The 12,630-nt window shown below is 42.4% G+C and overlaps 1 protein-coding gene across 9 annotated transcripts in view; it reads right to left on the bottom strand.

Moving 5' to 3' along the window:
• ARHGEF6 (Rac/Cdc42 guanine nucleotide exchange factor 6) overlaps window positions 1-12,630 on the bottom strand; it is a 98,645-nt gene that overhangs the window by 22,350 nt on the left and 63,665 nt on the right. For all 9 annotated transcript variants that reach the window (XM_047715549.1, XM_047715548.1, XM_047715547.1 and 6 more), the window contains one exon: window positions 12,482-12,604. In XM_047715549.1, coding sequence (XP_047571505.1) covers window positions 12,482-12,604 — 123 coding nt within the window. The remainder of the gene's footprint in view (window positions 1-12,481; window positions 12,605-12,630) is intronic.

Raw genomic sequence — 12,630 nt, 5'->3', positions numbered from 1 at the left:
CCCTGGATCATGTTAGTTACCTGGCGTCAGCTGACTCATCTGTAAAACAGAAATTAAACCCACTTCCCACTAAGATTCTGAAATTCACCATTGGGGTCTGTTTCAGGGTGAGGGTGAGGTTTTCCGGTGCATTTAATCCTCTTTAATATGCGCAACGGCCCTTCAACCCAGGTGTTATCCTCATTTTACAGAAGAAAAACCTGAGACTCAGGAAGAGTGAGTAATCGGAAGTAAATGGCTGAGTTGGGGTTCAAGCCCCGGTCTGAAGTCAAACCCTCCGGTCTTTCCATGACACCACATGCCCCTGTGTTAGAAAAGTATTTTGTAAACTTTAAAGTAGTTTGTAAATGCATTTGTATTACTATATTACTGTGCCAAGGCAAATACCTTGCTAAAATCACATCTTTAGAAACTACCATTAAGCTGTGATTTCCAGCTTAATGGAAACTCAATTGATGTTAAATTTCCAACCAGGAGCATAAAGTGCACAAAGAGGTTTAAAAATTCATTGCATATAAAATATAATTAGGAAAATAACTCGAATTTGGAGAGTGCATTTGAGTAGAAATGTAATTTAGAGAAAATCACTTTCCTAATTTCTTTTCAATTTGGTAAACAAGTCTTATTTTTTCTTTTCATGACTAAATCAGTCCCCCGTCCTCAATGTTCTCCTCTAATTGATAAAAGGCTCGTGACAATTAAAAGCAAATACTAACATGTACTTTGTTATTACTTTCCATGCAGCATTTTAACTTTTAGGCTTGCTGAATATTATGAAAGAGGTTTTTTTACTTAACTCAATTTAACATGAGTTCATCGGCTACTGGGAGGAAATAAACATTTTACTGTGCAACAAAAGAATAAAACTGTCTAAAAAAGCTGCTGCCCATTACAATAACTAGATCCTGCAAGACGCATTTTACTAAGCCAAATAAACTTAATCCACAAATTAATGTCATTATACATAAATGTAAGACTCAAATTTATATTGTACCAAAGAACAAGCTAAACATGGTTTTTAGTTCTATACAGCCTGTTGGAAATGTCAATGGGTTGAGGCTTGTTTTTCAAGCTTCACATGTTCTGTACGAGTGATGTGAGACAAGAGAAGCAGTTGTCAATGTATCAGTGTTGTCTTAGACTCAACAAAACCTTGATCTCACAGAACGCAGGGTGCATGGGGCTCTGGGATGCTCTGGCTTGGGCTGGAAGGCCCCAGAAAACTATCTTACCTTCTGATATCTCTACAGAGCTCATAACCATATCATATAAGAGTGTTTCTGTGGAACCTCTGCCTAGATTTCTACTCTGAATGATGAGAACAGCTGGAAAAGGATCAGATATTCCCCCCACAACACACACACACCCTCCTGCTCACCCCCCTTTCATGGAAATCACTGGAAATGGGGAAGTGAGGCCCGAGGAGCTTTTTCACTCATCTAGTCCCTGCTCCCTGCGAAGAGACTCTTTTTCATTCCCACCACTTTTTATTTGTGATTGGTCTCACTCGCTCCCTTCCCTGGTTCCTCAAAGGCACAGACAGAACCGAACCCAGTCTCAGAATGTTCCCTAGGCACCTCGTCCCCGAAGCAAGTTACATAACACAACTCTGGGTTTTTCTCGAAGTCTTCATTGCTAACAACAGGGTAAACAGAGTGACAGCTAACAAGAGGAAAAGGGCACAGTGGTGACACAGTGGTGTCTGTCATTGCAATGGAGACAGAAGTACAGTTCAGACCGTTTGAGGGCTCACTCTCCCCTCTCTCGCTCTCTCTTTCAATCCGGGTCCCTTTCCCTCATGAAAAGGAGGGGAGCCACACCAAAGCACGGGAGAGAAGTGGGTATTTTTGTAAGGGAGAGCTTATTCCCAGGAAGAAACAAGAGCTACAGTAAGAAGCCTGAAGGGGAGAGAGAGGGGAAATCCCAAAAGACCTCAGCCAGGGGATAACAAAAGACTGGGGCCGTCATTCAAATATATGTAAATATGGGGACACATCAAAGTTGGGGTCTGCTTCTATACCCATAGTCAGATAATATGTTACTGCATTTTTAACAAGGTGCCAACACACGCCATGAATTTTAAAGCCGTAGTCCTTGGCCAAATGGCAGGCGCATCGCTGGTATGATACTGCCACCTGCAGGCTGCATGGGAGAAGTTCAACTGACTGGCCTGCTCTGCCGGGAGTGATTTTCCAGTGTCTAATCACCAACAGATTCGGCCGGGAAAGAACAGAAATCCACCCATGTCCTTGTTTCAGCTGACACCTTCATCAAAAACGGGAATCTAGGGGTGCCTGGGGGGCTCAGTCGGTTAAGTGTCCGACTTGATTTCGGCTCAGGTCATGATCTCAGGGTCATGAGATGGAGGCCCACATTGGGCTTCACACTCAGCAGTGAGTGCTAAAGTTTCTGTTTCTCTCTCTCTCTCTCTCACTCCCTCTGCCCCTCACCTTTTCTCTCTCCAAGTAAATCAATCTTTTTAAAAAAAGATAATAAAACAGGACTTTAGACTGAAATTTCTGTAAATTTCATTCGACTATGCCTTGCCTCTACTAGTTGGCATGAATCACAAGACGCCTGTAACAGAGTTGAGATTATATTAGAAGCACATCTGGGGTTTACCCCCAAGCACTTCAATTTAATTTTTACCCCTTACATGCAAATTAAAGGTGAGATCAAAATTCAGTTCTATGGGACTCCAATGAGTCTTCCATCATTTCAAGGGATACTGTAAGACTCTCAAAAACCATCACTAACCAAAATATGATAAATGATACGATAATCTCCCCCCCAAAGTCAAGAACCTCTAGATTAACTTGAAATCATAACGTTTGAAGGAATCTGTACTGTTACTTATAAAATTAAATTCCTGGGACGCCTGGGTGGCTCAGTGGGTTAAGCCGCTGCCTTCGGCTCAGGTCATGACCCCAGGGTCCTGGAATCGAGTCCCGCATCAGGCTCCTTGCTCAGCAGGGAGCCTGCTTCTCTCTCTCTGCCTCTGCCTGCCTCTCTCCCTGCTTGTGTGCTGTCTCTCTCTCTCTTCCTCTCTGATAAATAAATAAAATCTTTAAAAAAAATTAAATTCCTAATGTGGGTAAATGTAGTCAGTGATGTTTTGACGCACAGAGTTACAACAGAAACTTCTCTGAACACTACACGAGTCTGCTCCTGGAGGCACACCATTTCTTTCTGGAATTGTTGTTCTCAGATTAGAAGGATAAGAGTTTATTTTTATTTTTTATTTATTTTATTTATTATTTATATTTATTTATATTGTTATTAAGAAATTTGCTTTTATACACACAGGATGTTTACGTATCCACCACAGGAAGAATGCTTCTGGATCTTTTCTGCTTTTTTACTGAAGATAAGTAGTAAAGTATGAAAAGATTCCTAGAAATGATAAAACCAAATTCAGGACTGCGGTTCCCTGTGGCACAGAAGGGAGGAGCAGGAACTAGGAGAGAGCACACACAGGTCTCCAACTCAGCAGACTTTGTTTCTTACGCTGACTGGTGACCACCTGGGTGGACTTGATTTTATCTGTTTTTTGTCTGCTGGAAATACCGCATACCTTTCTCCTAAAGAGCAACCAGGAGACAGAAGCCCATGAATAAAGGTAGAAATAAGGAGTCGTAACAACTACCTTGTGCTAGCTGCTGGTTCCTCTGTACACATTATCTCATTTAATTCCTACACCTGAAGAAGCCAATTCCTGGCCAGTGTGGCTGAGAGGTCAGAGGCTCCCTTCTCTACTCAGCACCCCAACCCCCCACACACACATAGGGAGGAGGCTCAACCCCAGGCAGTCTGGAAACACTGGGGCCCAACACTCTCACCCCCACTCACTTGTTGGGCAGAGCTTCTGTGCTACGAGAGGCAAGCAGAGAAGACCAGAGGCCAGTGGCACAAAGATTTTGCCCAGGGAGGAAGGCAGCCTATAGGACCAGAGAGTTCTGAAGCTCTCCCCCAGAGGAACTGGTTTTAGTTGAGAAAGAGTGTGGGGAGGGACACCTGGCTGGCTCCGTGGGTAGATCATGTGACTCTTGATGGGGTGGGGGGCGGGTCATGAGCTTGAGACCCACATTGGGGGTAGAGCCTATTTAAAAAAAAAAAAAAAAAGGAAAAAAGAAAAAAAATGTGGGGGAAACCCAAGCCTAAAGGCTCTTGCAAGAACAAGGAAGATTTTGGTGGTGAGCAAATGAGAGGTTGCTGGCAGCTCTTCTTAATTAAGAGCAGGAATCTAAACCCTGGGCCAGTTAGGTCGCGAGAGAGACCCAAAGAGACAGCCAAGAAGGGTCAAAACAAACATCGAAGATGGGTCTCAAAAACTACCCCTGCCCAGGGACGCCTGGGTGGCTCAGTCATTAAGCGTCTGCCTTCAGCAGGTCCTGGGATCGAGCCCCGCATCGGGCTCCCTGCTCATGGGGGAGCCTGCTTCTCCCTCTCCCACTCCCCCTGCTTGTGTTCCCTCTCTTACCGTGTCTCTCTCTGTCAAATAAATAAAATCTTAAAAAAAAAAAAAAAAACCTACCCCTGCCCGAACGTCATTGGGTCAGATGACAGATCATTTATGCCCCTCGGGAATGGTCAGAAACATGAGCGCAATCAGCTGGAAATTATTGGAGCCGGCAGTGGGAGGGTACGCGGAATTGGCGCAGACAGCTCAGCAGGAACATCGGGGAAGCGTGGGCAAAGAGAAGCCTGCTAACAAAACCACCATCCTTCCAGGGTGACTGGGTGCAGTGACCAAGGCCGGGCCCTCCGAGGAGTGACATCAGAGGTGCACACGGGGGGTAAAACAGACCTCACTGAAAGAGGCCATCAAGTCACTAAACAAGCGAACGACAAGAAAAACACACCCCCAGGAGGGGAGAAAGGAATCAGTATCCAGAGTTGCTAAACCTGAAATTGCATGAAGTTGTCTAGTTTTCAAAACAACAACAAAAATATGTCACACGCCAAGAAACAGGAGTGTATGACCCATATACAGGAGATAAGAAGAGACCAAAGAAGTTGTCTGCGAGAGTGACAAATGGTCAGATCCAACAAAGACTTCAAAGTAGTCATTATAAATGCATTTTAAGAACAAAAGGAAGGGCGCCTGGGTGGCTCAGTCAGCTAAGCCTCTGCCTTGGGCTCAGGTCATGATCTCAGGGTCCTGGGATCGAGCCCCGAATCAGGCTCTCTGCTCAGCAGGGAGTATTAGTAGAGAAATTACAGGGGAAAAAAAGAGCCAAATGGAAATTCCAGGGTTAAAAAGTACAATAACTGAAATTTTAAAATTTGCTGGAGATGCTCAAGAGTAGGTGTGAAAGTCCAGTGACTTTAATGATAGAGTCATAGAGCTAATGTAATCTGAGAAAACAGAGGGTAGGGAGAGAGATGAATAAAGAAAAATGAATCCATTTCAGACTGAAAACTTCCTAAACTTGAGGAAAATGTTAATGTACATAACCAAAAAGCTCAATGAATTCCAGGTAGGAAAGATACAAAAAGATCCATGTACAAATTATAGTAAAGATGCTGAGAGACAAAAACAAAAAGAAAATCTGAAAATGAGAATGAGAAAAACAGCTCATCGTGGGCTAGGGAACCTGAGGAAGATTATAACAGCTAATTTCTCCTCAGAGTTAATAAGGGCGCAGAGGTAGTGAAATGACATATTCAAGGTAAAGAAACAAAACTGCCCACCAAGAATTCTATATTCATCCAAACTGTCTTTCAAAAATGTAGGTGGGAAGAAAACTTTCCCCAATAAACAAAAACAGAGAATTCTTTGCTAGAAGACCCACCTTACAAGAAATATGAAAATTAGATGATAAAATCAAGTTAATCCAGATGTAAATTCAAAACCACATAGAAAACAGAGCACCAGCAAAGGTAATCATGCAATTATGAAAGACAGTACAAATACCTATTTCTCCTTTTTGTCTTAACTAATATAAAAACAAACGTATAAAGCAATATTATATACCCATATTGTGGAGCCTGTAACATATAGAAATGTGATATATTTCACAACCATAGCACAGTGGAGGTGGGTGGAAAGCTCTATTGGAGGAAAGATATGATATCAGAGAGTAACTCAAATCCTCAGGAAGAAATAAAGATAGGGGTGCCTGGGTGCCTCAGTGGGTTAAGCTTCTGCCTTCAGCTCAGGTCATGATCTCAGGGACCTGGGATAGAGCCCCCCAACGGGCTCTCTGCTCAGCAGGAAGCCTGCTTCCCCCCTCTCTGCCTGCCTCTCTGCCTACTTGTGATCTCTCTCTGTCAAATAAATAAATAAAAATCTTTAAAAAAAAAAGAAAGATAAACACATAGTAAATAAGAATGTTAACGGAACACATGTTCTAAACATGTCCTTGTTCTCCTTTCCTCTCTGTTTCATTAATACACATAAAATTACATAAAATAATATTTATAGCAACATTACTGGGTTTGTAGCATAGAGATGTAATACATATAATAGTAGCCCCAAAAAGGGAAGAGGATACAAAGCTACACTAGCAGTAACATTAAGTATATCTCACTAGAATTAAGTTAGTGTGAATATAAAGGAGAGGCTGATAAGATATATATATATATATATATCTTCCATATATTTTATATATATGTGTGTGTGTATAATTATATATATACATACACACACACATACACACATAAGCACACACACACACACACACACATACATATATGGAAAGTCTCATTGTAACTGCCAAAAAAAGAATTAAAAAAAATCATTGAAAGACTTCTGGTTTCAGCTCTAACATGTAAAGAGTTTGGAGGGCATCATTACTATTCTCACAAGAAAAAACACTGAACTATCTGAAAATCAATGACTTTTCTTAGATCCACTGGGAATTGAGATCACAGGGAAAACCATGCCCCCCCCCCAAATCTGGAAGGACCAGTAAATATTGAGAATTAAAACAGAGATCCGCTTCCTTGAAAGAGAAGCCACTGGAGCCAGTAACTAGTAGCAACACTCAAATGCTAATTTTGATGAATTTTAAGAGTTTAAGTGTGGGGCGCCTGGGTGGCTCAGTGGGTTAAAGCCTCTGCCTTCGGCTCAGGTCATGATCTCAGGGTCCTGGGATGGAGCCCCGCATCGGGCTCTCTGCTCAGTGGGAAGCCTGCTTCCTCCTCTCTCTGCCTGCCTCTCTGCCTACTTGTGATCTCTCTCTGTCAAATAAATAAATAAAATCTTTAAAAAAAAAAAAAAAGAGTTTAAGTGTGGACTAGCTAGACAGTTAAAAACTCCCAATGACCCAGTCTTGGGATCCCAATACTTTTATGGGTTTTGCATCCACAAGCCCACTCAAGTTCTCCTGGTGAAAATCGGAGAAAAATCCCCTTGCGTACTTTTCTTACACTTAAAACTTGTTTAGGAGGGTAGATCTCATGCTATTTATATTTTTTGCCACAATAAAAGTAAAAGGGAAAAATTCTTCTAAAGTGGAGGAGAGGGGCACCTGGGTGGTTCAGTGGGTTATGAGTCTGACTCTTGATCTCAGCTTGGGTCTTGATCTCAGGGTCATGAGTTGAAGCCCCACACTGGGCTTCATGCCCAGAGTGGAGCCTACTTAAAAGAAAAAAACAGCAGAGGGAGAAATAATACTTCCTCAGGCAAACAAAAACTGAGGGAAATTTTCACTAGTAGACCACCTTTGCAAAAATTGTTAAAAGAAGTTCTTCAGAGAAAAGGAAACTTAGTTCTACATAAAAAAGGAAGAGTGTCAGAGAATACTACACACAAGTGAAAGAAAACCTTTCTTTTTTCTGAGTCTTAATGGATCTAAGAGATAACTGTTCAAAGTAATAGACAATATATCGGGTTATTTTACCTTATGGATAAATTAAATGAATGAGAACAATGTTCTAAGAGGTTAGGGGGAATTGAGAATACTCTGTTATAAGGTACCTAGGCTACCTATGGAATGAAAGTGTTAACGTAAAAGTGCTGTTAGATTAGTTATAAATGGTTATTATAAACTCTAGGGAACCCACTAAAGTTTTTCCAGAAGTATAATATGCTAGGAGAGAAGATAAAATGAAATCATATAAAATATTTAACTAAAACCAGAGAAGTCAGTGAAAGGGGGGTAGTAAAGAAACAAAGAACAAGTACAGTGAAAACAAAACAGTTATAAACATGGTAAACATGAATCCAACTATATCAATAACCACTTTAAACATAAAATTAGTAAAGATACAGCTGAACCAGACAGCACTGTCAATCTCGAAATCTAATTTACATTTACAGAATACTTCATCTAACCACAGCAAAATATATATTCTTCTCAAGTTCACATGGAACATTCACCAAGATAGATCCAATTCTGAGATATAAAACAATTTAACAAATTTGTAAAGCTAGAAATCAACAAAGGGTGCTGGGACATTAGACATGTGCAAAAGAATGAAGTTGGACCCCTACCTCATACCGTATGCAAAAATTAACTCAAAAATAGATTAAAGAGCTAAATGTAAGTAAGATAACAGTATAAATTTTTAAATAGGCACAAATCCTCATGACCTGGATTAGTAACAGTTTTTTAGCTATAACATCAAAAGCACAAGCAACAGCAGAAAACAGATATATTGGACATCATCAAAATTAAACGTGAATTAAGACTTCTGTGCTTCAAAGGACACCATCAAAAAAGTGAAAAGACAGGGGTGCCTGGGTGGCTCAGTGGGTTAGGGCCTCTGCCTTCGGCTCAGGTCGTGATCCTAGAGTCCTGGGATTGAGCCCCGCGTCAGGCTCCCTGCTTGGCAGGGAGCCTGCTTCCCCCCCACCTCTCTGCCTGCCTCTCTGCCTGCTTGTGATCTCTGTCTGTCAAATAAGTAAATAAAATCTTTTTAAAAAAAAAGTGAAAAGACAACTCATAAAGTGGGAGAAAGTTTTTGCAAATCATGTGTAAGAGGAATGTAAAGAAGACTATATAAAGAAGAGTTGCAACTCAACAATGAAAAGATGAAAATCCCAACTAAACATTGGGCAAAAGATTTAAACACATATTTTCAAATAAGATTATTATAATAGCCAACAAGCACATGCAACCATGTTCAACATCATTAGCCACTGGAAAGAAGGGGAGTGACTGTTACTGCCTAGAAGGTTGCTTGGGGGAGATGAAAATGTTTTGAAACTAGATGGTGGTGATGGTTGCCCAACCTGGCCAATATATTAACCGCCACTCAATTATACACTTTAAAATGGGTGACTTTATGGGCTGCCTGGGTGGCTGAGTCAGCTCTTATTTTGGCTGAGGTCATGATCTCAGGGTCCTGGGACTGAGTCCCAAGTGGGGCTCTACACTCAGCGGGGAGTCTGCTTTAGGATTTCTCTCCCTTTTCCTCTGCCCCTCTCCCCAGCTCGTGCGTGCACCCATGTGCTCTCACCCTCTCTTTAAAGTAGATAAATAAATCTTTAAAAATGGTGAATTTGGGCGCCTGGGTGGCTCAGTGGGTTAAGCTGCTGCCTTCGGCTCAGGTCATGATCTCAGGGTCCTGGGATCGAGTCCCACATCGGGCTCTCTGCTCAGCAAGAAGCCTGCTTCCCTCTCTCTCTCTCTCTCTGCCTTCCTCTCCGTCTACTTGTGATCTCTCTCTGTCAAATAAATAAATAAAATCTTTAAAAAAAAATGGTGAATTTATGGTATGTAGATAATTTCTCAACAATAAAACAAATAATCCAATTTTAAAATAGGGGAAGGAGCCAAACAGACGTTTCCCCCAGTGAAGATGTACAAATGGCCAATAAGTCCATGAAAAACACTTACCATCACTATTCATTAGGGAATTGCAAATCAAATCACAGTGAGAGATCACTTTACACCCATAAGGATGGCTATAATCAAACGGACTGATAATAACAAATGGTGGGGATGTGGAGAAAATGGGGCCCTTGTACACTGGTGGCGGGAACACCACCTGGTGCAGCCATTTTGGAAAACAGTCTTGACAGTCACTCTGAAGGTGAAAACAGAAGAGTTATCCTATGACCTTGCCATGTCACTCCTAGGAATCCATCCAAGCGAAATGAAAACATATGTCCACACAGAGCAGCGGATTATTTACAGTCTGTATGTCTGCAAACTGGTGAATGGAAGAACGGTATGCAGAATTTAAATAATGGAATCTCCTGTGGTGATTTTTTTTAAAAGTGAGGTACTAGGAGCGCCTGAGTGGCTCAGTCGGCTAAGGATCTGCCTTTCCCTCAGGTCATGATCCCACAGTGCTGGGATCGAGCTCCGCATAGGGCTCCCTGCTCAGTGCGGCTTCTGTCTTCCTTTGCACCCCCGCCCCGCACATGCGCTCTCTCTCACTCTCTCATATAAATAAAAATTTTTAAAAAATAAAAAACGAGGTACTAGTAAGTGCTACAACATGGATGCAGCTTGGAAACATGACAAGTGAAGAGAGCCAAACACAAAAGGCCCTAATGCTGTGTGACTCCCCTTAAATGAAATGTCCGGAAGGAGCAAAGCCAGGCGACTTAAAGGTCTTCCGTGGTTGCCTTGGCCTGGCAATGGAGGGTGCCTGCTAATGAGCACGGGCTTGTTGGGGGAGTGAGGAAAATGTTCTCCAACTGATTGTGGTGATGGACACACAGCTCTGAATATACTCAAAATAATTCAACTGTGTGCCTCAAACGGGTGAATCGTGCGGTATGCGGAGTAGAATTCAATAAGGCTGGTAGATAAAAAAGGAAATGGTGATGCTTTCTTTCGCCTTTTTGGTAATGTTTTCCTTCCTAAGCTGGGTGGTGTGTGTTCATGGGTGTGCATTTTATTAATTCTTTAAATTTGCATTTAAATTATGCTTTGCAGGTAAAACAGAGATCTTAATAAAAATACTGTTTTTAGAAGGCTGACAGACCCGGATGCTAATTGTGGCTCAACCACTTAAGAGCTATGAGCTCTCTGGCAGACTACCGGACCTTCCAATGTCTTATCTGTAAAGCAGGGATGGTGGCAATAGTAATTCCCTCATAGGCTCTTAGGTCATGTGCCTGGAATGCTGTCAGTGTTATTATTAGCCAACATTAGCTCTAAGGAGTTGAGCCACTTGCCTAAGTAACTCAGAACCATGGCCTCTCTTTCCTTAAATTCCAACTCCCGTATTTGCTATTCCACAAAAATTCATGACTTCGATCAGGGGAATAAAATGGACCTTCAAGCGGGACCCACTGAATTCTACCTTTAAAATGTCCTTAACTTAATGGTTCTATAAAGTCAATAAAGCTCCTTTTTAAAAGATTTGTTTATTTATTTGAGGGAGACAGAAAGTGCATGAGCAAGGGGGAGGGGCAGAGGGAGAAGCAGACTCCCCGCTGAGCAGGGAGCCCGATGCGGGGCTCGATCCCAGGACCCTGGAATCATGACCTGAGGGAAAGGCAGATCCTTAGCCGACTGAGCCACTCAGGGGCCTAAGTCAATAAAGCTCTGAGTCTCAGCTCAGGTCATGATCCCAGGGTCCTGGGATTGAGTACCGCATCAGGCTCTCTGCTCGGCAGGGAGGCTGCTTCCTCCTCTCTCTCTCTGCCTGCCTCTCTGCCTATGTGTGATCTCTGTCTGTCAAATAAATAAATAAAATCTTTAAAAAAAAAACACCAAAATCATTTAAAAAAAAAAACTGCATCTTGAAGCCTATCACCTGGGGTTCTGGCCCAGATGAATGCATCAGTGAATGCGTCAGGGATGGGCAACCAGGCGGTAACGAAGGGTGGGAGAGATACGAACCTGTCTTGGACCCTTGCAGGGACTCTTAAAGGAGATACCGTTTTGTTGTTCCCCAAGAATCGGAAAAAATTTCCATGCACAGTTATCACAGCCCATTGCTTAAAGTGCTTGCCAGACAGTTCACACTACTAGTTTCCTTCCACCTTTCCATGTTCACGAGTATCTGCCTTTGAGCCACAGCACTGCTGGAAACTTCCCCCACCAGCCAAAGGGAAAGTGACAAAGAGATGAACCCAGGCACTCTAGCTATCTGCCAGCAACTCAGACAAACCATTCGCTGGGGCAGGGGAAGGCTAAAACACTGAATGTAAACAGAATTAGGCTTCAGGAAAGCCTTCCTTGATCCTTCCCTCGCCCCACACGAAGCTGCTACCACACTGCAAAGTCTCACGGCATCTTCTTAATTACGCTTTTGTAAAACCACATGTTTATGACATTTAATTTCATGTCCGTGTCTCTCTCAAGCTTCTGTGCTCCAGGAGGGGAGGGACTGCCTCTTCCTTATAGACTACTGTAGCCCCATCAGCTAGTACATGACCGTGCACATAGTAGATGTTCAGTAAACTACCTGTTGAGGTGATATGCAATCCGTATAATGACGGATTAATTCCTGCAGTGATGAAGGGGGATGATCAGAAGTTCCACTGGAGACCTTGGATTGCCAAACAAAGCGGTCCTAGGAAAGGATCGCACTGTGGAACCACTTCTTTGGGGAAATGGTAACAACTTACCTGTGCTGTGTAAGCACATTGACAGCTGACGGATGATTTGCACAGTAAGCCAGGTACATAGATTTAAAATGAGGCATGAGGTTCAATAGACAACCTCCGACTCTGTGTTGGTTTTCTGGAAACCTGCAGGTAAAACAGATGAAAACCCA

This window comes from Lutra lutra, chromosome X (genome assembly GCF_902655055.1).
Source record: "Lutra lutra chromosome X, mLutLut1.2, whole genome shotgun sequence".
Lineage (NCBI taxonomy): Eukaryota > Metazoa > Chordata > Mammalia > Carnivora > Mustelidae > Lutra > Lutra lutra.
This window is presented reverse-complemented; position numbering and strand designations above follow the sequence as displayed.